At 46.2% G+C, this 27,122-nt stretch overlaps 3 protein-coding genes across 7 annotated transcripts; 1 reads left to right on the top strand and 2 right to left on the bottom strand.

The window, feature by feature from the left end:
* Positions 1 to 762: 762 nt before the first annotated feature.
* Positions 763 to 26,470, top strand: Luc7l (LUC7 like). 5 transcript variants are annotated; one of them, XM_048331866.1, is made up of 11 exons: positions 799 to 936; positions 1,776 to 1,846; positions 2,838 to 2,932; positions 5,474 to 5,572; positions 6,399 to 6,509; positions 8,275 to 8,418; positions 12,009 to 12,185; positions 12,598 to 12,686; positions 15,378 to 15,407; positions 16,060 to 16,233; positions 16,744 to 17,080. In XM_048331866.1, exons 4-11 carry the CDS (start codon positions 5,477 to 5,479, stop codon positions 16,883 to 16,885), a joined length of 963 nt encoding a protein of 320 aa, XP_048187823.1. In that variant the 5' UTR covers positions 799 to 936; positions 1,776 to 1,846; positions 2,838 to 2,932; positions 5,474 to 5,476; the 3' UTR covers positions 16,886 to 17,080. The 5 variants fall into 5 exon arrangements, 4 of the variants coding, with proteins under 4 accessions (XP_048187820.1, XP_048187823.1, XP_048187821.1 ...); XR_007208752.1 differs by lacking the exons at positions 1,776 to 1,846; positions 16,744 to 17,080 and adding an exon at positions 26,460 to 26,470 and having other exon boundaries at positions 763 to 936; positions 16,060 to 16,404; XM_048331863.1 differs by lacking the exon at positions 1,776 to 1,846 and having other exon boundaries at positions 763 to 936.
* Positions 19,860 to 20,424, bottom strand: LOC125340349 (hemoglobin subunit theta-1-like). Its single transcript, XM_048331869.1, is given in 4 exon segments — positions 19,860 to 19,953; positions 20,048 to 20,175; positions 20,178 to 20,251; positions 20,333 to 20,424. Coding segments are annotated over 4 exon segments (372 nt in total). The 3' UTR covers positions 19,860 to 19,875.
* Positions 23,873 to 24,645, bottom strand: LOC125340348 (hemoglobin subunit alpha). The gene is made up of 3 exons (XM_048331868.1): positions 24,491 to 24,645; positions 24,202 to 24,406; positions 23,873 to 24,090 (listed from the first exon to the last, which is right to left on the bottom strand). The coding sequence occupies exons 1-3, from the start codon at positions 24,583 to 24,585 to the stop codon at positions 23,962 to 23,964; spliced, it is 429 nt and encodes a 142-aa protein (XP_048187825.1). The 5' UTR covers positions 24,586 to 24,645; the 3' UTR covers positions 23,873 to 23,961.
* Positions 26,471 to 27,122: the final 652 nt, after the last annotated feature.

The raw sequence follows: 27,122 nt of genomic DNA, 5'->3' as shown, positions 1-27,122 counted from the left end.
AGTGCTTGGAACTGGGAGCTTCCTGTGACCCTGCCCCCTGGCCTATTTAGGGGCAGGCGAACTCAGGCGCCATTACGCAATGCCACATGTTTGAGCCTTGTGTCTGTCCTCTCCATGGCGTCCCAATTCAGCTCTCCACTGGAGCTGAATTGGCTTGTTGGTTCTTGGAAATCCTCCGGAAGTAAGTCTCTGTGCCACTCTCCTGTGCGTTATATGTGTTTCTGAAACCTGGGACCGGTCCATCCGGAACTTCCCCAATAAATTCATCTTTTTACTTGAGACTGTCTCTGAGTGGTGGACTCTTGGAGGGATGGGGGATTCCCCCCCCCCCCCCATTACAAAGACAAAACAAAAACTCCAGTCAGGGGAAATGAAACAAAGCTCATAATTCCACGGCTAGCAAGAAAAGTTCCAGACTTTTCTTTTTTTTGCCAGTCCTGGGCCTTGGACTCAGGGTCTGAGCACTATCCCTGGCTTCCTTTTGCTCAAGGGTAGCGCTCTGCCACTTGAACCACAGCGCCACTTCTGGCCGTTTTCCACATATGTGGTACTGGGGAATTGAGCCCAGGGCTTCATGTATATGAGGCAAGCTCTCTTGCCACTAGGCCATATTCCCAGCCCTCGAGACTTTTCTTTTAATGAAAGCTGGGTTTTAACTGCTCCAGGGACAACTTGTTATGACCTTGCGGCCTGCCAGAGCTCCACTCCCAAACTACATTTCCCGGCAGGCGCTGCGTCTGCGTCACGTACTTCCTCCCGGCACCCTCCACGGCTAAAAAGCCGAGCGGGCTCGGGGCAACGCCACCAGGCTCCCTTCGTCGCTGCTGCCGTCGCCCACCTGAGAGGAGCTGTTGTGGCAGTTTCCGCTGGCCACCATGTCTGCCCAGGCGCAAATGAGAGCCCTGCTTGACCAGCTCATGGGCACCGCGCGGGACGGTGAGTGGGCGGCCGGCCAGGCGTGGGGCTAAGGGCGGGAGTGAGACGAGGCCTCCGAGCGGCCTGAGGCAGGGGCTGCGCCCATGTGCGCCTGCGCCTGCACCGCTGTGCTGCCCTCCCGCGCCCGCCGCCCTCAGGCGCCGAGTCTTTGTGTGAGCGGCTTCGCCTTCCGGGCCACCGCGGCCGGAGGGCCACGGCGGGCTCCTTCCCCGGAGTCCAAGCCATCAGTGTGGCACCTGCGACGTCCTCCGGGTCGGCGCCGGGGCTCCGCGCCCCTCTGCGAAAGGGGACGGTGAAGGGCTGGAGCCGGCCTGGGCTCCGGGTCACCAGTTCGCCGTCAGGTGGGGGAACTCCCCCAGCGACCTCAGGGAAGAAGCTACGCTCGAGGGAGCAGATGGGGCCTCGACGTCCTGGGCGCGCTCGTTCCTTTGCTAGGGAGCCGCGCGTTGACCTTCTCTAACGAGGGTTCCCGCCGAGTATTCATTTTTCCAGCCCCCGTCCCCCAGCCACGCAGGAGAACCTCTGTAGCCAGCACTTGGCAGTGGTTAGGTAGGTTACCACAGGGAGGAACGCAAGGTCCTGATGGTTTCTCAGGAGAAAGCCATAGCATCCTTGGAAAACTATACCTGCTGTGGTTTGTGTTTTCTTTTCTACTAAAGTAATGAAGTTGTAATTTCACACTGGCACATTCGTAGGGCTGTGCAGATTCTTTGCACTTTATTTCGTAGGTGAATAAGTGCTTTTAGCTTTCTTTGTATATGAGTTGCTTTTGAATTGCTTCCCCTATTTTTATTTCATACAAACTGAACAATTGTGGCCCCTCTATTTTATTTATAAAGGTTCAGTGTATCTTTGCCTGCCTACATCAATCTGCAAGGGAGTTGCAGAAAAGCCTCATGTTCATCGAGCCGTGAGTCACAACCAATTTCTAAGCTGTTATAACAAAAAAGTGTTTGCTTTTTTTCACAAGTAACTTTTAAAGTGTAGTTTAGAAAGAAAAAAGAAACATTTTCAATAAAAAGACACTACATTAATCCTGGATGCTTGCAAGTCCTGAAATATACCCCTCCTTGACTATTACACAGCTCTGTGTCCTATACACAGATTAGCTTTAAAATTTGTCACATACCACTTTGCCTTTACTTTTATGTATCATTCCCCCTGACTTCCTTACTGCAGGTGTGGGCAAGAAAACTTTTCCTTTAAAACTTTTCAACAGCGGGCATAAAATTCTGCAGCTGAGTTCTTGAAGAATGCAGATGGGTACAGTATGTGTTGGAGCTCACAGTGTGTATTGACTAACCTAGTTCTTTCTTGCCTTTTTTTTTTTTTTTGTATTGTCTAGTTAAAAGTGACTCCGGTGCCAACTTTCTTTTTTAAGGGCGGGGATGAAAGGTCAGTAGGAAAAATGGGTTATTTAACAGTCAGTGATAGAGCTTGAAGGCATTTTCCTTTTTGTAATTTTGAGCAAGACATTGCCTGTGCATTTGTCTGTAACAAAGATTTGATTAATAAGTAGCTTTTGTTGGTGTAAATTACCACTTATAAGTCATATGTGGTGATTCATAGCACTATGATTACATGGGTTTTAGTATGTCAATCCCCACATGTGTATTTTGGCTAATGGCTTCTTTTGCTCATTCTTTTACTTCTGACTCAACTTGTTTGGCACAGTGATGGAGTCAGATCTCATTAATGTGGTTCTTCTTGATAAACTTATTCTTTAAAAAAAAAAAAGATCTGTGCAGTTGTAAATTATCTTTAGATCAGCTTTTCCGTAGATGATGGGGAGAGCAAAGAAGTGATAGTCTACAAATCATCCAGGTGAATTTTTGTGCCAGGCAGTCTAATTTGTTTAACATTATAATACTGTCTTATTTAAAACCATAAATGAATTTCAGGAGATGAAACCAGACAGAGGGTCAAGTTTACAGATGACCGAGTCTGCAAGAGTCACCTTCTGGACTGCTGCCCCCATGACATACTGGCTGGGACGGTAAGTATGTTTGGGGACCTCTTGGGATACTCAATGTGTAGAATAGTAGGTGCATTTTGCTGGCTCTCATAAGATCCTTGAAGTGTGGATATTGTGTGTGGTAGTGAAGGTGTTTCAGATCGAACTCAGTTCTTCAGACCAGAAGTTTCCTATTACTTTTCTTTTTTGGGGGGGGGGCCAGTCCTGGGCCTTGGACTCAGGGCCTGAGCACCGTCCCTGGCTTCTTCCCACTCAAGGCCAGCACTCTGCCACCTGAGCCATAGCGCCCCTTCTGGCCGTTTTCCATATATGTGGTGCTGGGGAATCGAACCGAGAGCTTCATGTGTGGGAGGCAAGCACTCTTGCCACTAGGCCATATTCCCAGCCCATAGGCCAGGAGAATTTTTTTTTTATTACTTTTCAAATTAAAGATTCTGTTAGTTTGATAGAATTTTATGCTGTAGAACATTTTTTCACTCATAAAGCGCAGTCTGTAAAGCTGATCAGATTGGTAGTCATTTATAGTGTGATCTTCATGATTAAGTAGTGCAGGTAGCCTGGTGTAGTGAAAAGTGTACTTTAAGTCAGCCTTTGTAGATTTGGGTGGTTTGTTTAATTTCAGGTGATTGTATGCTTTTCATCTAGCTAAGCACTTGGCTTCTCTTTCTCATTTCTTTTCTTTTCCCTTTCCCCTCCACTCCCTTCCCTTCCTCTCTTCCCCATACCTCTTCTTTCTTTTCCCCTTTCCTTTCTGTCCTCTCCCTTCCCCAACAATGAGCTCTATTTTTTTTTTTTTTTTTTTTTGGCCAGTCCTGGGCCTTGGACTCAGGGCCTGAGCACTGTCCCTGGCTTCTTCCCGCTCAAGGCTAGCAACTCTTCCACTTGAGCCACAGCGCCACTTCTGGCCGTTTTCTGTATATGTGGTGCTGGGGAATCGAACCTAGGGCCTCGTGTATCCGAGGCAGGCACTCTTGCCACTAGGCTATATCCCCAGCCCCTATTTTTTTTTTTAATACCAAACTCTGGCTTAAACTAAGCCTTGTTACTGGCTCTTAACTTTTTTACTCAAGGTTGGTGCTATGCCAGTGAGCAACAGCTCCACTTCTGGCTCTTTCTTGGTTAGTTGAAGATCAAACCTTGATCTGGTCTGAACCTACCCCTGAGTAGCTATACAATTACAGCTGTGAGCCACCTGTGCCTGGCTTGACACACACTTTTTTTGTCTAATACTGTAACTTGATACTGAATCTTCGCATATGAGCTCCTATGTTATTTAGCTGACCAGAGCAGGAGGTACCTATGTGGATGCTTGGACTCACGACATTAACACTCAAGCTAGCTGCCAATGGCTTATATCTATAATCCTAGCTACTCAGGAGGCTGAGTTCCAAGGATGGTGGTTTGAAGCCAACCAAGGCAAGAAAGTCTGTGAGACTTTATCTCCAATTAGCCACCAAAAAGCTGGAGGTAGAGCTTTGGCTTAAATGGTAGAGGGCTAGTCTTGAGCAAAAAGTTTCAGGGACAGTACCCAGACCCTGAGCTCAAGCCCCAGGATTGGCGCACGTATGCATGCATGTGTGCGCACACACACACACACACAATATAACACTTGAAATCTGGACCTGGTTGTGCATCATATAATATCAGCACTAGGGAGTTAGAGGTAGTTAGGGCTGGGAATATGGCCTAGTGGTAGAGTGCCTGCCTCGTGTACTTGAAGCCCTAGGTTTGATTCCTTAGCCCCACATATATAGAAAAGGCCGGAAGTGGCGCTGTGGCTCAAGTGGTAGAGTGCTAACCTTGAGCAAAAAGAAGCCAGGGGGGCTGGGAATATGGCCTAGGGGAAAGAGTGCTTGTCTTGTATACATGAAGTCCTAGGTTCAATTCCTTAGCACCACATATATAGAAAATGGCCAGAAGTGGTGGTGTGGCTCAAGTGGCAGAGTGCTAGCCTTGAGCAAAAGAAGCCAGCGACAGTGCTCAGGCCCTGAGTTCAAGGCCCAGGACTGGCCAAAACAAAAACAAAAACAAAAAAAGAAGCCAGGGACAGTGCTCAGGCCCTGAGTTCAAGCTCCAGGACTGGCAAAAAAAAAAAAAGTTCAAGGCTAGGAGAGGCTATGTGACCATATGTTAGAAAATAGGGAGAGGAAAAAGTTGTAAATTGTTGTTCACACTAACATACACAGTACTTCAAACAGAGCTTACTGGTAATATGTCATTTTTAGTAATAGAGCCTTCTCAAATTGGTCAGTGGAATTGGTCCAATTATTGTCCAAGATTGTCAGGTAAAGAGATAGTTGGAGTGTTTATTGGGCTGTGAATCAGCCACCTGTTCTGCTTTGTTTCCTTTAATACACGAAGTTCTGTGTTGTGATTGCCAAAGTCTAATTTATTTTCTTCCTTGTTTAGTTTTTGATAGTCTATATAAGCCAGATTGCTCTGGAACTTAAGATGTTTCTGCCTCTGCCTCATGAGTGCTTCATTCCTGGGCAGTTTCAAAGTGTTAGTAAAAAAAGTAAATTGGTTAAGTTCATGTGTAAACTTTTTGTTTGTTTTCCACAGAGGATGGATTTAGGAGAATGTACCAAAATCCATGATTTGGCCCTCCGTGCAGATTATGAAATTGCAAGTAAAGAAAGAGACCTGTTTTTTGAGTTGGATGTAAGTTATATTTGGTGTTGATTTATCCTTATTGTAAAAAAACCTAATAGTGAACTACTAAGAATAATGTAATGCTTATAAATTATAAAGCAAAATAAAAAAATGGAAATTTGTAATCCCATCACTCAGACTGAGCACTAGGCTGTGAGAAATAAAATCTTTTATCTGCGTGTTTTTCAACATATACTACCCTGAATTTGATTTTTTATTTTTGTGTGTGTATGTTTGTGTATTTGTACTCATCTGCTGGTACTAGGGCCCAAACTCAAGGCCACATAAACAGAAAAAGCCAGAAGTGGCACTGTGGCTCAAGAGGTAGAGTGCTAGCCTTGGGCAAAAAAAGAAGCCAGGATAACTTAGGCCCTGAGTCCAAGCCCTAGGACTAGTTAAAAAAAAAATGTGCTGGGGGACTGGAAATGTGGCTTAGTGATAGAATGCTTGCCAACATGATTCAATTTCTCCGTACCACATAAACAGAAAAGGCTGGAAGTGGTGCTCTGGCTCAAGTGGTAGAGTGCTATCCTTGAGCTTCTGCTCAAGGACAGTGCCCAGGCCCTGAGTTCAAGCCCCAGGTTTGGCAAAAAAAAAAAAAAATACATTGTGCTTGAAGCTCACACCTATAACCCTAGCTAAACAGGAGGCTGATATCTGAGGATCAGAGTTCAAAGCCAGACTGGGCAGGGGAGTCTGTGAGTCCCTTCTCTCCAATTAACCACCAGAAAACTGACACTAGCCTTGAGTTGAAGAGCCCAGGGACAGCACCCAGGTCCAGAGTTCTGGGGCTGTATACATTGTTAGTAATAGCTCTTTCTTTTCCTGGAGCTAGGCAATGGATCATTTGGAATCCTTCATTGCCGAGTGTGATCGGAGGACTGAGCTTGCCAAGAAACGACTGGCAGAAACACAGGAGGAGATCAGTGCAGAAGTTTCTGCAAAGGTATGTCTGGTAACTTTGGTGGCATATATTACTATCTAAAGGCAGGCATGGTACACACCTATAATTCCAATGTTTGTACAGCAAAGATGGAAAGATGGGGACCTCAAGGCCAGCTTGAGCTACAAAGTGAGGGAAGGACTGTGGTGTCACTCAGTAGTAGAGGGATTACTAACTGTGCTCAAGACTCAGAATTCCATTCTTAGTGCTACGAAAAAAAGATCACTATCTGAATATTGAGTTGCCCGTTGGGTGACCACCAGCATTAATAGGGTGATTTTGGGTGTGTGAGTCTCTCTTTATTGGATAGTCCTGTGGGGACAGAATCCTACCATCAAGTGATTTGTGTTCAAGTGGATGTCAGCCCCTAGGAGTTGATGCCTGTCGTTTAAAAAAAAATACCTATTTCTTCCACATTTTTTTTTTTTGGCAGTGTCTTTTAACATCCTTAAATAAAGCAGGAAACAAAAAATTGGTAGGGAAGATTAATCAGGCTATAGCAAATCTACCAAGTGAAATGAAGGAGGTAGGTCTGTTGGTAAACTTTCCTGAGCTTTAGCTCATTTGCCTTGCTCTTCTTGTGTTTCTTCTTGGTATTAAAGAAGTTTTTCTTGGGCTTTTTGTTGTTTTTAATGTGACCAAAGATGCTATTTTCTGGAATGTAAATTCCAGTAAGTAGGTATTTAGCTTATAGCATGAGTCTGTGCACTTAAACTTATACATTTTATTACTTACATTGACGAGACTGCACTGTTATAGAAGGCATAGACAGACTGTCCAGAAAAATGACCCAGTGTGATAAAGGATCCTTAGTACCTTTTTAGCTGTAACAAGATTGCTACTGATTTTATTGAAACATAGATTTAGGTTATAGTCAGTCTGACTGGTGGCAGTAGGATGATGTGTGTGTGTACATGCGTGCGTGTGTGTATGCATGTGTATGTGCATGCACATTTGCCCTAGACCAAAATCTGGGGCTTGAACTCAGAGTGAGCTCTTGTTTGTCTTTTTTGCTAAGGGCTGGCACTCTTAACATTTGAGTTATATCTTCACTTTTTATTTTTGTCAGTCATGGGGCTTGAACTCAGGGCATGCCTGGGTACTGTCTCTGAGCTCCTTCACTCAAGCCTAGCACTTTACCACTTTGAGCCACAACACCAATTCCACTTTTTAGTAGGTAATTGTAGATACGAGTCTCACAAGACTTATTGGCCCAGGCTGGCTTCAAACCGTGATCCTCAGATGTCAGCCTCCTGAGTAGCTAGGATCACAGGCACAAACTACCCAGCACTAACAGCCTTTTTGCTGGTTAATTTAAGATAAAAGTTGAAACTGGGTTGAAACTTTCCAACTTTTAGATTTCCACAGGTGGCTGACAAATTCCTGATTTTTAAAATGCACATATGACTTAATAAGGATCATGTTTCGAAGCCATCCCATGAGCTCATAGCCTTGAATTTGAGCCATAGGAATGTGTTGAGAGAAATAGTTATTTCCTTTGCATTCAACACTTGGTTTCTGGGGCTGGGAATGTGGCTCAGTGATGGAGTGCTTGCCTAGGATGCATGAAACCCTGGGTTTGATACCTCAATACCACATAGAAAAGGCTGAAGTGGCGCTGTGGCTCAAGTGGTAAAGTGCTAGCCTCGAGCCAAAGAAGTTCAGGAACCTGCCCAGGCTCATAGTTCAAGCCCCAGGACTGGCAAAAACAAACCAAAAAAACCCCAACAACTTTGTTTCTTCTTACTTGAATCTCTCTTCCCCTCAGGCAGAAAAAGTACATGAATTGAATGAAGAAATAGGAAAACTCCTGGCTAAAGCTGAACAGCTAGGAGCTGAAGGGAATGTGGATGAATCCCAGAAGATTCTTATGGAAGTTGAGAAAGTTCGTGCAAAGAAAAAAGAAGCTGAGGTTGGTGGAAAAGTGTCTTAGGAAAGAGAAATGTTAGTGGCTTAGTATCATGACTCTTGTTGGTGATCTCAGCACTCAGGAAGGAGGCTGAAGTAGAACAGTAGAATGATGGGACACTTGAGGCCAGATTGGGGCTCTGAATAAAATTATAACAGTTACCAGTTTGCTGAACACAAGTAAGGCAGAAGGCTGGGAATGTGGCTTAGTGGTAGAGTGCTTGCCTAACATGCATGAAGCCCTGGGTTTGATTTCCCAATACCACATAAACAAAAAAGGCTGGAAGTGGTGCTGTGGCTATCCTTGAGCCAAAGAAGCTCAGGGACAGTTCCCCGGGCCCTGAGTTCAAGCTCCAGGACTGGCAAGAACTAAACAAAAGTAAGGTAGAGATTTCTGACTGTCCCTATCCAGCCTCCCTTATTATCATCATCCCCTGTAGAGTAGTATGTTACAGAGTAGTTTCACTGCCTCTAAGATCCCTTCTTTCACAACTATTGATTTCATGAAGGTAAATGCACCAGAGATGGGGTTATGAGTATGTGAGTGACTTTTGGTTGGGGGTGGTCTCTAGGTAAAATGGGATGATCCTAGAAAGCCCCTTAGCTGACACTCCCCACCCCCCCTACACACACACACACACACACACATACACATAGACTGAGTTGATTATTAGAACAATGGGGGTGGGAAGATAAGCTGGAGAAAAGGAGATGATATATATGTGTGTACTGTATGTACCTGGCTGATGTAGACCTGTTTGTTTTGGGTTTTATTGGTGTAGTAGCCTCTGGCTCTACACATAACACATGGTAGGTGTTCAGTTGATTAATTCTGGTGCCATGGGCTTGTGAATGTTATTAGTGCCATGCCCACAGAGACCAGCCACAAGCAGGGAGAGAAATAGAATTCTCAGGACTGTTCTATTCATGGTTTCCCAGCAGTTTTAGAATTGAAGTTGGCAATGAAGATCAGTAAGTTGAAGCTGGGTGTCTCATACCCCTAGTGACCAATGTCCCACTTCAGTGGCATCCTGATAGAATATATTCTTTATCTAAATTCTTAGATTTTTCTTTTCTTTTTTTTTTGGTCAGTCATGGGGCTTGGACTCTGGGCCTGGGCGCTGTCCCTGAGCTCTTTAGCTCAAGGCTAGTAGTGCTCTACCACTTTGAGCCATAGCGCCTCTATAAATTCTTTAATTTACAAGTGTACAAATATAGTGCTTTTGTATATGGATGCTTAGATGTGATTGCACACTTGTATCACACCTTTGTAAAACCACGAATATTGTCTGGGTATTGTGGCTCACACCAGTCATCCCAGGTACTCAGGAGACAGAGGTCAAGAAGATTGAGTTTCAGGGTTCAAGGCTAGCTTTTTTTTTTTGGCCAGGTTTGGACTCAGGGCCTAAACCACTGTCCCTGGCTTCTTTTTGCTCAAGGCTAGCACTCTGCCACTTGAGCCACAGTGCCACTTCTGGCCATTTTCTGTATATGTGGTGCTGGGGAATTGAACCCAGGGCCTCATGTATACAAGGCAAGCACTCTTGCCACAAGGCCATATCCCCAGCCCTCAAGGCTAGCTTTAACAAAAAGTTAGTAAGGATCTCTCTCAGTCAGTAATCTGGGTGTGGTGGCGAGCATTTGTGATCTCAGATGAACCAGAGGCTATAGAAAGCTGCTGAATTTGAAGACAGACCTGAGGAAAAATGCAAGATCCTATTTAAAAAGTAAGTAATGCTGCTGATCAGCTTTTGTTTGTAACATAGATCTATTTTGGGGAAATGGGTGCATATTTAAATCCTGCCAACAGTAATTCTATATGTTAGTCTACATAATAGAGTTATGTTTACGAGACTGTACACCAAACTCTGACCTTTCTATGTTCCAGCAAACCCTTCCCCCCCCTTTTTTTTATTTTTGCCCGCCCTGGGGCTTGCACTCAGGGCTGAACACTGTTCCTGGCTTCTTTATACTCAAGGCTAGCACTCTACTACTTGAGCCACAGCGCCTTCTGGCTTTTTCTGTTTATGTGGTGCTGAGGAATCTAACCCCAGGGCTTCATGCATGGTAGGCAAGTACTCTACCACTAAGTCACATTCCCAGCCCTCCTGCAAGCCTTTGATGGCTTAAATTTGTACATGGTGGTCTTATCCTTGTGGATATGCATGCTTGAGGAAATAGGAGGGTGTGGGATGTGTGGCTGCTTAGAGCACTGTACCATCATCCTGTCCTATTTCCCTGTCCATTTACCAGGTTCTGTGCCTTGGAGGCAGTACTCTTAAAAACCACTGGAGCAAAGTCTGGATGATGTGGGCCAAGTGAGGTCATTGGGTGGGTGGATGCAACAACAGTGGGGTTTCTGCAGCACTGTAGCACTTCAGAAATCCTTTCTGCTCTGAGTAACAGGCACGGTGTTCAGTAGTCCTCAGGCTTCTTGCTTTCTGGTTATATGACTATCATTTGAAAGAATAGGTGAGGCTGGGAATATAGCCTAGTGGTAGAGTGCTTGCCTTGCATACATGAAGCTGAGGCCCTTGGTTCAATTCCTCAGCACCACATATATAGAAAAAGCCAGAGGTGGGCTGGGGATATAGCCTAGTGGTAGCATGCTTGCCTCACATATATGAAGCCCTGGGTTTGATTCCTCAGCAGCACATATATAGAAAAAGCCAGAAGTGGCGCTGTGGCTCAAGAGGTAGAATGCTAGCCTTGAGCAAAAAGAAGCCAGGGACAGTGGTCAGGCCCTGAGTTCAAGCCCCAGGAATGGGACAAAAAGAAAAGGAACGAATAGGTGATCCATTTTTTCTTTGTATGACAGGATGTCACTTTATAATCCAGATTGACCTTGTCACCTAGCTAATTCCAGCCTTGAACTCATGACACTCTTGCTTCTGCCTCTGAAGGGCTGGGATTACAGGCATGGTGCCACCACCACTTCTGGCCTTAAGTCTAGTTGGGGTTTTTTTTGTTTGTTTGTTTTGGTTTTGGTTACTGGCTTCATTCACACTTGCTTGCCGTCTCTGAGCTTTTTCACTTGAGGCTGGTGGTGCTCTACTGGTTGAGTCACACCTCTGCTTACAGCTTTTCATGGTTAATTGAAGATGTATCTCACAGACTTTCCTGCTTAGGCAGCCTTCCAACTGTAATCTCAGATCTCACTCTCCTGAGTAGCTAAGATTACAAGTGTGAGCCACAGGCACCTAGTTTTTAAATACTTTTTTGAAAACTCACTCTGTTGTCCAATTATTTCATTTTCTGGGATTCATCCACATTTCCTTCAGCTCCTAGCTGTTTAGCTTTAGCCAGGAATTTTCCTATTTCTTCATTCAATTCATATACTTTTTCTGTCTTAGGGGAAGAGAGATTCAAATAAGCAGAAACAAAGTTGTTGTTTTTGCCATTCTTGGGGCTTGAACTCTGGGCACGTTGTTCCTGAACTTGTTTTGCTCAAGGCTAGCACTCTACCACTTCAGCTTTTTCTGTTTATGTGGTATAAGGAATCAAACTCAGCACTTCATGCATGCTAAGCAAGGACTCCATCACTAATAATATAGTAGATTCTGAATATCTCACCTTCATATCTCTTTTCTCCAGGAAGAATACAGAAATTCTATGCCTGCATCCAGTTTTCAGCAGCAAAAGCTCCGTGTCTGTGAAGTGTGTTCAGCCTACCTTGGTCTTCATGATAATGACCGCCGTCTAGCAGACCATTTTGGGGGAAAATTACATTTAGGATTCATTCAGATCCGAGAGAAGCTTGATCAGTTGAGGGTATGTAAATATATCCTGTTTCTGGAGAAGCCTGAATAAAGAGCCTTATGTCCTGGTGCCAGTGACTCACACCTAGCTACTCAGGAGGCTGAGATCTGAGGATCATGGTTTGAAGCCCCCCTGGGCAGAAAAGTCTCCAAGGTTCTTTTTTTTTTTTTTTGGTCAGTGGTGGGGCTGGGTATGGGATCTGTCCCTGAGCTCTTTGGCTCAAGCTCTACCACTTGAACCACAGTGCCACTTCCAGTTTCCTGATGGTTAATTAGAGATAAGAGCCTTACAGACTTTCCTGCCCTGGTTGACTTTGAACTGAGATTCTCAGATCTCAGCCTCCTGAGTAGCTAGGATTACAGGCATGAACCACCATTTCATGGCTCTTCTCTCATTTTTATTTTCTTATTTTTCATGTACTTAGAAAACTGTGGCTGAAAAGCAAGAAAAAAGAAATCAGGATCGCTTGAGGAGGAGAGAGGAGAGAGAACGAGAGGAACGGCTGAGCAGAAGGTGAGCACATCTGGGTCAGTAGGCCAACAACAGTAGTCCTCAGGCCACAGTCAACTTATGCTCAGTAAAATGTACTGCAGTGTTGCTTGAAGCAGTGCTGGAATATATTCAGTGTAGTGAAATTAAGTATGTGCCAGCCTGAAAGAAAGGTTCCGCCTCCCCATAGGAACCAGCTCCTTTGACAGCTGGGAAAATAAGGAAACTGATCTTCTGGCAGCCAACCCGATGTCTTCTTTTTTATTTTTATTTTTATTTTTTTTATTTTTTTTTTTTGTCAGTCATGGGGCTTGAACTCAGGGCCTGAGCACTATCCCTGGCTTTTTGCTCAAGGCTAGCACTCTACCACTTGAGCCACAGCGCCACTTCTGGCCTTTTCTATATATGTGGTACTGAGGAATCGAACGCAGGTTTTCATGTATATAAGGCGAGCACTCTTGCTACTAGGCCATATTCTCAGCCCAGGAAAGGGCTTTGAACTGTGTAGGTAGAGGCTTTATATGGGTTCTGACATTTATTTACTTTGTGATGGTGGGACTACTGAACATTTAAAGAGGAGGGCTGGGATTTGAGTCCAGGATATCTTGTAGCTGTTGAGAACAGAAATAACAGAGTGTAGGGCACTGAGTTGGAGCAGCAATACCTCAGTTATGGTGGGGAGGATTTAGACGAAGTTGGTGGCAAATTGAGTCAGGCAAGTGGCACATGGGAGTCTAGGGTAAAGCATCATATTTGCTTGTTGACCACAAGAAGTATGTGGAGCTTCACAGGAGAAGAGATAAAAATGGCAAAGGAAACATATGAGGAAATGTTCAACATCCCTGGCAGTAAAGGAAATGCAAATAAAAACAACCCTGAGATACCACCTCAGTCCAGTTAGAATGGCATATACTTTGAACTCAGGCGACAACAAATGCTAGAGGGGTTGCGGGGAAAGAGGAACCCTGTATATGTGGTGCTGGGGAATCGAACCCAGGTCTTCATGTATGCGAGGCGAGCACTCTTGCCACTAGGCCATATTCCCAGCCCCTATGTGAATTTTCTTTGGCGTATGCCACGTGGCTACTGTATATGATTTTGGTACACTGGGTATTGTATATATTATCTGCCTACCTGATCTAGGAAAGGGAAAGAAAAACGAGGGTGTAAGATATCACAAGAAATGTACTCACTGCCCTATTATGTAGTTGTACCTCTTTTGCACAACACCTTGTCAACAAAATTTAATTAATAAAAAAAAAAAGAAGTACGTGAAGGAAAGAAAGAAGCTGGCTTTACCATTTCTGGCCTGTAATCGCCACTTAACTGGAGCAAGAAGAATGGAGAAGCCCAGTGAAGGATAGAATTTAGCTTTGTCCATAATCGATTTTATTTTAAGAGGCATCAAGTAGAGAAGTTGAAAGTTCACAAACCTGTACTTTCCAGAAGAGTTTCCTCAGTGCATAATTCAGAAAGGGCAAGGGCTTGTCATACTTCATATTTTCTTTGTTACTTTAATTATAGTAGACTCTGTTAAAGGGTTTTTTTGTTGTTGTTGTTGCCAGTCGTGGATCTCGGGACTTAGGGCCTGAGCAGTGTTCCTGGTTTCTTTTTGCTCAAGTCTAGCACTCTAGGTTTTAAGCCAGAAGCTACAGTGCCACTTCTGACTTTTCCTATGTATGTGGTGCTAGGGAATCAAACTCAGGGCTTCATGTATGTGAAGCAAACACTCTACCACTAGACCATATTCCCAGCCCCAAAGGTTTGAATATTGTAAAAACAAAAAAACAGGGCGCTGGTGGTTCAGGAAGCTGAGATCTAAGGATCACAATTTGAAACCAGCCCAACAGGAAAATCCATGAGACTACCTCCAATTAGCCACCAAAAAACAGGAAATGGTGCTGTTCAAAGTGGTTGAGCACTAGCTTTGAGTGTACAAACTCAGGGACAGTGCCTAGCTCCTGAATTCAAACCTATGACTGGCCAGGAAAACACACACACACACACACACACACATGCTGCTGACACTTTTGCATAGAGGTGGCAGCTATTGTGATTGAGCCTGTCATTGATGTTTAGATTCCCCCCCCCCCAAAAAAAAAAAAAAAACAGGGCTCAATACTTGACACTTTGCTTCTTGGCCTGGTACTCTACCAACTGAGCGATGCCTCCAATCCCTGATATTTGGATCGTAAGGTGCCTGTGGGAGACCATGTGATAGCTGTATGGTGCTTTTAGGTTGACTATCATATGAGACCTTTTTCTGGTGTGCATGTGTTTGGTTGTATAACAAAAAAAAAACATTTGACTTATACCTAGTGGTATGCCTGTTTCTCAGAACTCTGGTGGCTGTAGGCTTGTACCTAGCCTTGGGTATTCTGTTACTACATGGGAGTTTGTTAAGTTTGTTGCAGCACATCTAACCTTGTGCACATATCCCCTACTCATGTAGCAGCTGTGGCTGTGTCTAATGACTGGGTGCTAATCCCTTCCCTGACTGCTCAGGCACCACTGAGTGAGTGCTTAAGCAAGGGAGCAAGCTAGTGAGCCACAGAGCAAGTGAGGCCTTTTTCACACGAGCACTGGCTATTCCTACAATATATTTGAATCTAGAAAGTATTAAGTGTTCTCCACCTTATGTTTAGGGCCTCTCTAAGTTGGCAGTGAATTGGAATGCTTTAGGGGTGTCATTCATCTTTTTTTCCCCCTGTTTAGGTCTGGCTCAAGAACCAGAGATCGCAGGAGGTGAGTTTCTAGATCTATCACCATGTTTAGTTGAATGTCTTTTTTTCTGAAAGCATTATTTTGATTTGGCTTTGGTTTGCTTTTTTGGTACTCCTGCTAGGGCATGAATTCAGAGCCCGAGTGCTTACTTAGCTTTCACTCGTGGCTGGCACTCTACAACTGAATCCATACCTCCATTTGTAGCCCTTTGCTGCTTAATTGGAGAGAAGATCTCACAAACTTCTCTGTCCCAGCTGGCTTCAAACTGTGATCCTCAGATCTCAGCCTTCTGAAAAGCAAGGATAATATGGGTGTGAACCACCAGTGCCCTGCAACATTTTTCTTAATACTAGATGTTTAACACTTTATGACTTTTATCTGATCTGGCTTGTGAAGGACATGCTGGTTGGGGCTTAGCACAAAAGAAGGATTCCCAGGCCCCCAATCATTTTGAAAGGGAAGTCTTCAAAGGCCTGCAGGCTGACTAGAAGTGCCTGGATCCTGCTTTCAGAAAACATTCAGAGGAACAAACATAGTGGCAGTTTGTAAGAGGAAGGGGAGAAGTGCTAGTGATGTTGTGTACAGAAACTGCTCAAGAAGGGTCTTGGAGAGTTAGCCTAGTGGTGTTTGTCTCTAATGGAGGTTGGCCCCCATCACCTTCTGATTTTCCCAGGTCACGTTCCCGGGATCGGGAGAGACGTCGGAGACGGTCTAGATCTTCCTCTAGAGAACGGCGGAAGTCTTCCCGGTCTCGGTCCAGAGACAGACACCGACGCCATCGCAGCCGTTCCCAAAGCCACAGCCGGGGACACCGCCGGGCTTCCAGGGATATGAGTGCAAAATACAAGTAACTACTCTGACTCCCTCAGTAGCTGCAGCCAGGAGTGAGCTCCTCTTTGTGTTCCCAGGTCTTCTGAGGATATCAGTGGGTCCTTGGGCCACATCTAGTGGGGACAGGCTGAGTTTGTGGGGATCCTGTTCAAGCAACTGGCACCCAGGGCTTGGAACAGGAGGAGGTGTTGCACTGAATCAGGATTCTCTTGGTTCACGGATCATCCAATCCAAGGCTTTGTGTTCTGACCAGGCTCTGTTGTTCATTTTGGCCTTTTTTTCCCATTGTAGTCTTACCTAGTGTTCTATGTTCCACATCCATAATTTTGTTGCATTCTCCTTTTCTCTTTTTCTTATTAAAAATCTTTGTGCATGTCATTTTTCTGTGGCTGCCTACCATTCCAAGTAGTAAGTGGCCCCTAAGCTCTGGTGGTAGCATGACCTTTCTTAGCCTCATGTTGGTTGCTGTGCAGCTATCCAGAAGGGGGCAGCATCCTCCTCTTAGCCTCTGGTTCCCCTTTCCCAGGTTCTCCAGGGAGCACACATCAAGAGAGAAGTCCTGGGAATGCGGACGGAGTGAGCGAGGGTACTCTGACTGGAGGCTGGAGAGCTCCAATGGGAAGACTACTTCTCAGAAGTCAGAGGAGAAGGAGGCTGGCGAGATCTGAACCCTAGCCCCGGAGCTGTAAATAGTCTGATAAGACATTCAACACAGCCTAAAATTACTCTATATTTGCTGACTACTAACTCATCTTTTGTAGTTTAAAATTTCTATTGTTTGGCACTAGCTGTGACTTCAAGTTGTACAGAGTTGCTCCTGTCTTTGGGGTTATATTGTATAGGAATAAATAGATCTAATGGGCTGCCTCCTTACAGTTGCACTAGGGTCTCTCTCTCTCTCTCTCTCTCTCTCTCTCTCTCTCTGTCTTCTCTGTGAGGCAATTTACAGGACCTGCTTGCTGTTGCCTTAGAGACCTGGCTGACAGCCATCATTTCAGATGACAGTATGCCAGAGTACTAACATATACCCTTTAACTGAGCCTGGTATGTTTGGCCCTTAGTGTCCCTCCTGGCTCATACCCCACATCTCAGCTGTTTATCTCTATAATACAGAGCACAGGGTTGATTTTTCTGGCTTGAAAGGGAGGTGGCTACACTGCACCCACTTCCTTTGGAAATAAAAGGAGGCCAAAGAAAGGCCTGTGAACAATGTTCGCAGCCAACCCTCAGGCTGGCTTTGTGAGAGGAGATGCAGTTTTGGGTCAGACATCCTGGGACATTGTGTGACTGTATGTTGTAGATGGGCTGATTATGTTTCCTACTTAGCTTCTGCTGCTGCTCATATGGGACTCATCATCCCCTTCTTTGAGGGATGATTGACTTACAGAAACTGGATACCCAGTGTATGTGTAGGGTAGTCCTGGTAGGGCACAGGTACAAGAGGACAAAAGGAGCTGTGGTTAAAGTTCCTGACCCAGGTATGAAACTTGGCATGTGACAAAAGAAGAAGAAAACATGGTATAGAGCCAGGTGCTGGTGGTGGCTTACACCAGTAATCTTAGCTTCTCAGAAGGCTGAGATCTGAGGATGCCATTTGAAGCTAGCCAGGACAGGAAAGTCCATGAGACTCTTATCTCCAATAATTAGAAAGCCAAAGTAGTGGTGTGACTCGAGTGATAAAGCCCCAATCTTGAGGGGGAAAAAGCCAAGCAAGGGCTGGGGATATAGCCTAGTGGCAAGAGTGCCTGCCTCGGATACACGAGGCCCTAGGTTCGATTCCCCAGCACCACATGTACAGAAAACGGCCAGAAGCGGCGCTGTGGCTCAAGTGGCAGAGTGCTAGCCTTGAGCGGGAAGAAGCCAGGGACAGTGCTCAGGCCCTGAGTCCAAGGCCCAGGACTGGCCAAAAAAAAAAAAAAAAAGCCAAGCAAGAACAAGAGGCCCCAAGTTTAAGCCCCGACTACTTGCACCAAAAAAAAGACAGAAAAATCTTGGTATAATTCAAGATGTTTTCTTTTTAGTCTCCCATGTTGCTCTGGATGGCCAGGATACCTGAAGTCAAGAAAGCTTCACGGCTCAAACTGCCCTACATTTGGAACTACAAGCATTCTAGCTGTATTATTTTTCTCTTGATACTAGAGTCCTCTAAAGAGACAGTAACCAATAATACACACATATTATGAGGCATCTGCCCTGCAACTGATGAAGTCTTAGAGTCTGCCATCTACAAAATAGAGACCCAGGAGAGCTGGTAACACAGTTCTAGTCTAAAAGTGAAAGCTCCAAATCTAGATGACTCAGTGTTGAAATTATCCCAGCTCTAGTTTGAAGACCCAAGAACCAGAATACTCAGTGCAAAGGAGGTGGATATTTTAGCTCAAACAGAATAATTGTGTCCTTGTACCTTTCTGCCCTCTAGATAGATGGTGTCAGCGTGTAAGCAGGGCGATCCTCACAGTCTACTAGTAATGATGTTTCTCCTTTAGAAATCACCTCATGCATCCCAGAGATAATTCTTTACCAGCCACATGACATCCCTTAGCTCAGTCATGTTGACACATGGAAATGACCATCACACCAGGTTTTTCCTCTATAGTGACATCACTCCTATGTTGCTTTGAGAGGGATACTTTGGTACTGGAAATTGAACTCGGGGGGGGGGTTCTGTATGCTAGTCAAGAACTGGACCACTTAACCACTATTGCCAGCTGTTTAGTATTTCATTTTTGAGAAAGGGCCCTAACTTTGTTCAAGTTGAGCCTTGAATTTATAATCCTCTTAACTTTCCCTCCCAACCACCATGTAATTCCATTTCTTAGACAAAATATCTCCAAATGTGCCTACCAGGACCCTGAGGGCTGTACAAAAATGCTTCCGTACTCTTCTGCGGTGTGTGGCGTGTATACCTTATATGTGCTCTATCTAGCCTATGCTTCGGTTTACATGACAATTTACTGTGTACCAAGAGGGATTTGAAGGAGTAATGGGTGTACTGGACCAGTCTCATCCTGGGATACAGTGAAAGGGATAGTACAGTAGTGATTAAATTTTCTATATTGACCATAGTTCTAGTCAGAAAAATAAAAGAAGCTATACTTTCCCATGCTGGAGATTTGGGGTGGCAAGTTTCTGTAGTCCTGATCTATCTCCTTGTTCTCCAATGACTGTACTTCCATGTGCAAGTATGGCAGCCAGCATGGGGAAGGGATAGTTCCTGATTGTCTCAGGCTGTTGCATGTGCACAAACATACAGACACACAACCAGAACCACAGCCCCTACACATCTATCCCAGAGGGTGATACTTCAGTATAACCAGACCTGGCCAACTGTAAGAGCCAGCCAAGGAGCAGCTCTGAGCCCAGGATGGCCAAGGCCAGTGGCATGAATTGTGACTTAAATCTCAACCCAGTCCCAATAAGACAAGGCCTGGGCATGGGATCTGAAATCAGAATCTTTAGTTGCATGCCCTGTACCAGCCATGGTGGGTCTGGAGCATGGTGTCTTCTTCAGGGCCTGCTCTAGGACACAGGTAAGAAGAGTGCTGCAGCAGAAAGTTTTACTCAAACTCTGGGCCTTGGGAGTCATCCCCACCACGTGGACCCATCCTCAGTTCAGTGGTACTTGGAGACCAACGCCAGAATCAGGAGGTTAACTTGTCTAGCAAGGCCTGCAGGGGCAGGGCTGGTCTCCAGGGTAGTGCCGGGGGAGGGTCACCAGCAGGCAGTGGCCCAGGAGCTGAGGGGAGAGTTGGAATCCCCACCTTGTATGATATCGCTGGCCCCACTCTCAGTCCTAGTGGGACTCCATCCCAAGGAGCCCCACCGCTCACCTGGAAACAGGCAGGGTCCACGCTCAACTTGCGCGTGTGCAGGTCGCTCAGGGCAGATAGTGTGTTAGGCAGGTTGTCCAGGTTATGAACCGCTAGGGTGAGGGCATCCCCCACCTTCCGGCCATGGCCTTAATCTGGAAGGAGCCTCGACTCAGGTCAAAATGCCGGAAGTAGGTCTTGGTGGATGGGAAGGATAGGAAGGTCCTGCAGGGGGAAGGAAGATGGAGGGCCAGCTGAGTGGCCGGCCCTCAAGGGCACCTGACAACCCTCCCCAGCCGTCCTCACCTTTCCAAGGCTTCGGCCGCATAGACACCGATGTCACCCAGCTTCTTCCACAGCACATGCAGCATCTCCCGGTCTGCCCGGGGCAGTGCCATCCCTGCCACACGGGGAGAACTGCTGCCCTGGTGCCGGGCCGCGCTGCGCAAAGAGGCCTCCGGTGGCCACTGTCCACCAGGTGCCGCCCCAGCCAGGAGCACCAGCCATCGGGCTTCGTGGAAGACAGTGTCACCAATGTCAGCACTGCTACTGTATTCCGCCTCCTGAACTGTGCGGGCACCTGAGTCCATTTGCTTAAATGAAGAGATTGCTTAAAATGAAGATAAATGGGTTTCTTTTTATTTTTGCCAACTGGGGCTTGAACTCAGGGTCTGAGCACTGTCCTTGGCTTCATTTTGCTCAAGGCTAGCACTCTACCACTTGAGCCACAGCACCACTTCTGGCTTTTTCTATATATGTGGAGATGAGGAATGGAACCTAGGGCTTCATGTATGTGAGGGAAGCACTCTACCACTAGGCCACATTCCCAGCCCATAAATGAGTTTATTGTAGGGAAAGACATATATAACATATCAGGACCGGCAGAGTGGCTCCAGTGGTAGTATCTGCTTGGCAAGCAGGGGTTCAAATCAGGCTTTGAGTTCAAATCCCCTGGACATTCAAAAGCAAAAAAAAAGACTAACCCAGGTGCCCCTGGCTCACTCCTACTTTCCTCGATACTACACTTCTACATTCAGAAGGATTGCGGTTGGAAGCCAGCTTGGGCAGGAAGTCTGTGAGACCTTTCAAAAGCCAGAAGTGGAGCTGTGACTCAAGAGGTAGAGATAGCCTTGAGCAAAAAAAACCTCAGGGACAATGCCCAGGCCCTGAGTTCAAATCCCAAGATTGACAAAAAGAAAAAATAAAGAACATTCATCTTGGAGGCATGCCTTAGCAGTTCGCAACTAGTTGTTGAGGCCCTGAGTTCAAACCTCAATACCACCCCAAAATTAGGTATATATTATATATAATAAAATAATATATACTGTGTGTATATGTAAAGATGTAAAGCTATATCAAAACATTTTCAAGATCCATTGTACTATAAACTGAAAACCCCTTTGTTCAGCTACTTAATAAAGTTAAAAATATGAAAAATATTTTTAATTTATTTTACTATTTAGTAGTTATACAAGAAGGTTACAGTTCCATGTCAGGTTATGAGTCCAGTGCATCTTGATCAATATCATTCTCCCCACTTTTCCTCCAATCCTTACCCTCAAGTTCTGTTTTTACATAATATATGTACATTGAATGTAATGATTGTATTTTCTCACACTATGTAGAGCTCTCACTTAATCATCTCCCCCACTCTTAAAAAAAAAACATGTTTCTGCTTTCTGGTATTGTGTGTGTGTGTGTGTGTGTGTGTGTGTGTGTGTGTGTGTGTGTGTCTGTCCTGGGGCTTGAACTTGGGACTTTTGGTAGTTTGGTAGAGATAAGAGTCTCATAGTCTTTCCTATCTGGGCTGGCTTCAAGCTGTGATTCTCAGTGCCAGGCTCAGTAGATATTCCATTCAGGACAATTAACACTTGTAGAGCAACTAATATGTATCTCCAACATCACAGTAAACATCTGTATACACTAATTGCCATGTATCACCTACATAGTTTTTAAATTAAGAGATTCACTTAACATAAATTCCATTTTATTCATATTAAAATTCACAAGGCCAGAATTTTTTCATCATATACAGAGACTCCAACCCATTAGCAGGAAGTCCCCAACCTCCTCCAGTCCCTGGCAACCAATACTCTTCTTTCTTTTCACATAAGTGGGTTCCTACAAAATAGAGCTTTTGGTGTTTGGTTTCTTCCCATCAGGTTATGTCTCAACTTCCAGCAATATTTTATGAAAACCTTCATTCTGTTCATGGCTGAATAATATTTCCTTTTGTGTATGAATCCCTTTGTCTTCCCTAGTCACCCACTGATGTACACTGGGTATTTTATCACCTTCTCTTCCTAGTGGAGTAACAAGGGCTGCCTCAACCCAGAGCTCACACTGTAGCTCAGGTAGTGTTAGTAGTACTACAAATAGCTGCATAGAGCCTTCTTTGTTTTTTTGTGTGTTTTTTTTTTTTTAAGTCTGGTCCTGGGGCTTGAACTCAGGGCATGGTCACTGTCCCTAAGCCTTTGTATTCAAGCTTGCACTTTACCACTTGAGCCACAGCTCCACTTCTGGCATTTTGGTGGTTTATTAGAGATAAGAGTCTTGTGGAGCTAGGCCCCAGTGATTGAGGACTGTAGTTCTAAACCAGCCTGGGCATGAAAGTCTATGAGAGAGCTGGAAATGTGGCTTAGTGGTAGAGTGCTTGCCTAGCAAGCATGAAGCCCTGTGTTCGATTCCTCAGTACCATATAAACAAAAAAAGCTGCAAGTGGTGCTATGGCTCAAATGGTAGAGCACTAGCCTTGAGCACAGAGAGGCTCATGGACAGAGCCCAGGCCCCAAGTTCAAGCCCCAGGACTGGGGAAAAAAAAAAAAAGTCCATGAAACTCTTATCACCAATTAACCACCAGAAAACCAGAAATGGCACTGTGACTCAAGTTTTAGAGCACTAGTCTTAAGCTGAAGAGCACAGGGACAGCGCCCAGGCCAAGAGTTCAAGCCCCAGGACCACCACCACCACAAACAACAACAACAAAAAGGCTCAGGGACAGCACCTAGGCTCTGAGTTCAAGCTCAGGCTGACTTTGAACCATGATACTTAGATCTCTGCCTTCTGAGTAGCTAGGATTACAGGTGTGAGCCACAAACACCCAGCTTGGGGAGCTATCCATAGTCATTTCCCAAGGATGACTGTTGGGTCCCAGGGCATGGGAGGAAGAACAATGCCTATGAAGGACTGGGGTTGTGCTGCTGCCAAGCTCAGGAGCCCTAGGCCTCTTCTGATGCCCAAGACTCGGAGGGAACCAGCTCCAAGGAAGAACCAGCAGCTAAGTAAATGTTGAGCTGGGTCTACTGGTGAAGTGGTCAGACCTCCACAGTGTGCAACTAGTGGGCATCTGGGGATGGCACCTTCAGGAAATTGTCTGAGGTCTGACATCACACTGTTCTGTCTCAGGCTCCTCTGAGCCACACTGCATTTTGTGGCTTTAGGAACACTAGGAGGGGTAAGTGGGGAAGATTGAGTGCTGTTCTAGTGGGAGCTTCCTCATACTATTTCTGGGAAGAGCCCTGGGAGAACTGAGCCAATTCTTCCCAGGTGTGCAGGTGTGATGACATGAATGTTGGGGAGAATTCACTACTGCAGGAAATTCCTGTTGAAACTCTGAAGTCCTAGAAAGGCTGAAAGGATGGAGTGAACCCATCAACCCCAGGCATTGTTAGGTGGTATCAGGAGGTTAGGTGAGGCTTGGAGCCCTGCCACGGATTCATTTTCCTTTCCTCCCCTTCTGCCTGCCTTTTCCTTTTTCCTGCCTTGTCCCGCTGAGGAAACCTTGTGCATTTCTTTCAGAGGTGCCAGGCACCTTCGTAAATACACAGAACTCAGACACAGACAGGCTGCCGCCCACTCAGACTTTATTCATAAGACCAAGAGGTGAAGTTGCGAGGAGGGGATAAGGCCGGCCGGAGGGCCGCCGGGGCTCCAGCTTAACGGTATTTGGAGGTCAGCACAGTGCTCACAGCGGCGAAGAACTTGTCCAGGGAGGCGTGGACCGCAGGGGTGAAGTCATCCGGGTGGTGGTTGGCCAGGGTCACTAGCAGGCAGTGGCTCAGAAGCTGCGGAGAGAAGGTGGGCGGTCAAGGCGGTGGACACCGCGGCAGTCCCCGTCCTGGAACCAGGGACAGGACTCCGCGCCGGGGCCCGCGGGGTACAGCTCGAGTACGTACCTTGAAGTTGACCGGGTCCACGCGCAGCTTGTGGGCGTGCAGGTCGCTGAGGGCGGACAGAGCGTTGGGCAGGTCGTCCAGGTGGCTCGAGGCGTTGGCTAGCGCTTCGGCGACTTTCTTCCCGTGGGCCTTGACTTGGGGAGAGCCGTGGCTCACGTCGAAGTGAGGGAAGTAGGTCTTGGTTGTGGGGAAGCCCAGGAACATCCTGCCGGAAGAAGAGGGGGCCAAGGGGTTGGGGGGAGTCGGGGCCGGCCGGTGCGGGCGGGGCAGGGCGGCCGGGGGTCCTCACCTCTCCAGGGCCTCCGCGCCGTACTCGGCACCGTGGCCGCCAACCTTGTCCCAGGCGGCATGGACGTTGGCCTTGTCGGTCGCAGACAGCACCATGGTGGATCCTTTCTGAGTCTAGGTCAGAATCAGAAGTGTGCTGGTCCCTCGCGGCCGCCAGCTTTTATCCCCGGTTCCTAGGGAAACGCCCGCCGCGGCCGCCCTGATTGGCCGACTCCGGCCTGCGCCAGCCCGGTGGGACCTGCAGGGGGCGCCCGCCGGGCTCCCTCGCTGCGCCCGGCTCCGCCGCTGCGCCGGGCTCTGTCCGCCTCTGCCTGCCGGGCTCCGCCCGCCCGGCCCCATCCGACTCTGCCCGCTCTGCCAGGTGCCTGTGGGCTCCCAGTCCACCCTGAAAGGGACCTGGCGCCGGGCAGCGTCCTGTTCCCCTCTCCGCGGCCTTCATCCTGACACCATCGCCCCCAACGCCGAGCCACCGGTGGAGTCGGCCCTTTGCGGCTCCTCCACCACAGCTCATGAGCGTTTTTCTAGAGCCCGCAGTTGGGCTTGAGAAGTGGGAAAAGTTCAGCTCACACAGGTTCACATAGAGTTGTCAACCTTGGAAAAGGCCCTGAGTGAGCTTGGAGGAAGGGGCTGGGGAACCCTGGGTTAATGTTGAGAACCTGAGTAGGCTTTCTGGAGAAGATTTGCCCTGTGTGTGTGCAGGCACAAGTTCTGGGTCTTGAACTCAAAGACTGGGTACTGTCCTTCAGATTTATTGCTCAAGGCTAACACTCCACTTCCAGCTTTTTTGGCAATTAATTGGAGATAAGAATCTCATGGAGGGCCGGGAATATGGCCTAGTGGTAGAGTGCTTGCCTCGCATACATGAAGCCCTGGGTTCTATTCCTCAGCATCACATGTATAGAAAAAGCCAGAAGTGGCACTGTGGCTCAAATGGTAGAGTGCTAGCCTTGAGCAAAAAGAAGCCAGGGACAGTCCTCAGGCCCTGAGTCCATGCCCCAAGACTGGCCAAAAAAAAAAAAGTTACATGGACTCTCCAGCCTGGGCTAGCTTTGTAATTGGACCCTCAGATTTCAGCCTCCTAAGTAGCTAATTAAAGGTATGAGCCACTGGTACCAAGCTAAATTTTTTAGACATGGTCTAGACATGTAGCCCAGGATGGCCAAGACTCATGATCCTCCTGCCTCACCTTCTGGATTCTTCGTTTACCTCATCCATATGCCAACAGTGCCTGCCTTAGTCTTTTAAAGAGAAATTTTAGTCTTAAGGAAACTACATCAATGCCTTCTCTCTCTCTCTCTCTTTCTCTCTCTCTCTATATATATACACACACACATACACACACATATCCCACTCTGTTTCTTTTCTATTCCCACACTCTTCTTCCCCCTCCCCTTTCTTTTCTTTTGCATTGTCCATGTTGTTCTCCATCTGCTGGGCTCTCCTCAGCCTTTTGAGTAGCTGGGACCTAGCTGGTAAACTTCTCCAAGCTTGACTACCATCTTAACATGTAAAGAGCTCCCACATATGAGTAAGGAGAAGAATTGTGAGCTAGTTGTGATTATACACACCTATAGGTCTAGGTGATGTAGAGATGAAGGTAGAAGAATTGCTTGAGCCCAGGACTTGGAGACAAGTTTGTGTAAGTAGATTCCATCATTAAAAAAAAAATGCAGGGCTGGGATGTAGCTCAGTGGCAAAGCACTTGCCTAGCAAGTGCAACCTCCTGGGTCCAATTCCCAGTACCAAAAAAGAAAAGACAAAAAAAAATAGTGCAAGAAGATCTAGGTATATAACTGAGTATGATAGCCTATCATAGATATGGTGCTGGATTCATTCCCTAGTGTCACAAAAGTAAGTGAATTAAATAAAACACAAGTATGTGGTACTGGTAATTGAAGATGTGCACATGATTCTTCAGCACAGATGGAAGCCACTGGACAATGTCTCAAGCTTCACTTTGGCTTTTTTAGGGTGGAGCAGTAGGACACAGGGACTCTCTCCCTACTTGGGATGACATACAAAAAAAAGAGCTTTATGTGAAAATATGGGTAAATTTCAGTTTTTTGTTCATTTGGTTGTAGGTTTGTTTTTGCTTTTAATGCTGTACATGAACTTGAACTCAGGGTCTCACACTCTTGGCTTTCTTGCTCACAGCTGACACTCTACCAGTTGACCCATATCTGTAGTCCAACATTTTGCTGATTAACTGGAGATAAGAGTCTCACAGACTTTTCTGCCTTTGTGGCTTTGACCTGCAGTTGAGAAGTTAGGATTATGGGCATCACCAGTACCTGGTTCCACTTTCTCTTTCTCTGTGTTCATAAAGGATAAGAACCTGAAATGCTTGCTTCTGAACCAGCCAGGGAGTGTGGAGACAGGGTCTAGATAAGAGAATACTTTGGATCAGAACCCTGTGAAGCTTGAAACGTGGGGGCTGATGTATGAACATGGCCATGAGCCTCCAAGTCATCTATCCTATATTATTATCACAAAAATTATTCAAAGACCTATTGACTTGTGGTTTGTTTGTTTTTACCTGACAGGTGAGACTCAGAGAGCTCAGGCATGCCCAAGGTCATCCATTTGTTAGTGTGAACTGGATTAAAAACTCACAGTGTGCAAAATTGTGGTCT

This window comes from Perognathus longimembris, chromosome 23, assembly GCF_023159225.1.
Source record: "Perognathus longimembris pacificus isolate PPM17 chromosome 23, ASM2315922v1, whole genome shotgun sequence".
Taxonomy (NCBI): Eukaryota; Metazoa; Chordata; class Mammalia; order Rodentia; family Heteromyidae; genus Perognathus; species Perognathus longimembris.
The sequence above is the reverse complement of the archived record's forward strand: the minus strand, read 5'-3'. Positions and strand labels throughout refer to the sequence as shown.

Bases quoted from the DNA above. Each gene is read 5' to 3' on its own strand.
- Luc7l (XM_048331863.1), top strand. From the start codon at position 876: ATGTCTGCCCAGGCGCAAATGAGAGCCCTGCTTGACCAGCTCATGGGC. The intron at 2,933-5,473 runs GTAAGTATGTTT...TGTTTTCCACAG, and splicing joins ATGACATACTGGCTGGGACG to AGGATGGATTTAGGAGAATG. The intron at 15,408-16,059 runs GTGAGTTTCTAG...TGATTTTCCCAG, and splicing joins AGAACCAGAGATCGCAGGAG to GTCACGTTCCCGGGATCGGG.
- LOC125340348 (XM_048331868.1), bottom strand. From the start codon at position 24,585: ATGGTGCTGTCTGCGACCGACAAGGCCAACGTCCATGCCGCCTGGGAC. The intron at 24,407-24,490 runs GTGAGGACCCCC...TTCTTCCGGCAG, and splicing joins GGCGCGGAGGCCCTGGAGAG to GATGTTCCTGGGCTTCCCCA. The intron at 24,091-24,201 runs GTACGTACTCGA...TTCTCTCCGCAG, and splicing joins TGGACCCGGTCAACTTCAAG to CTTCTGAGCCACTGCCTGCT.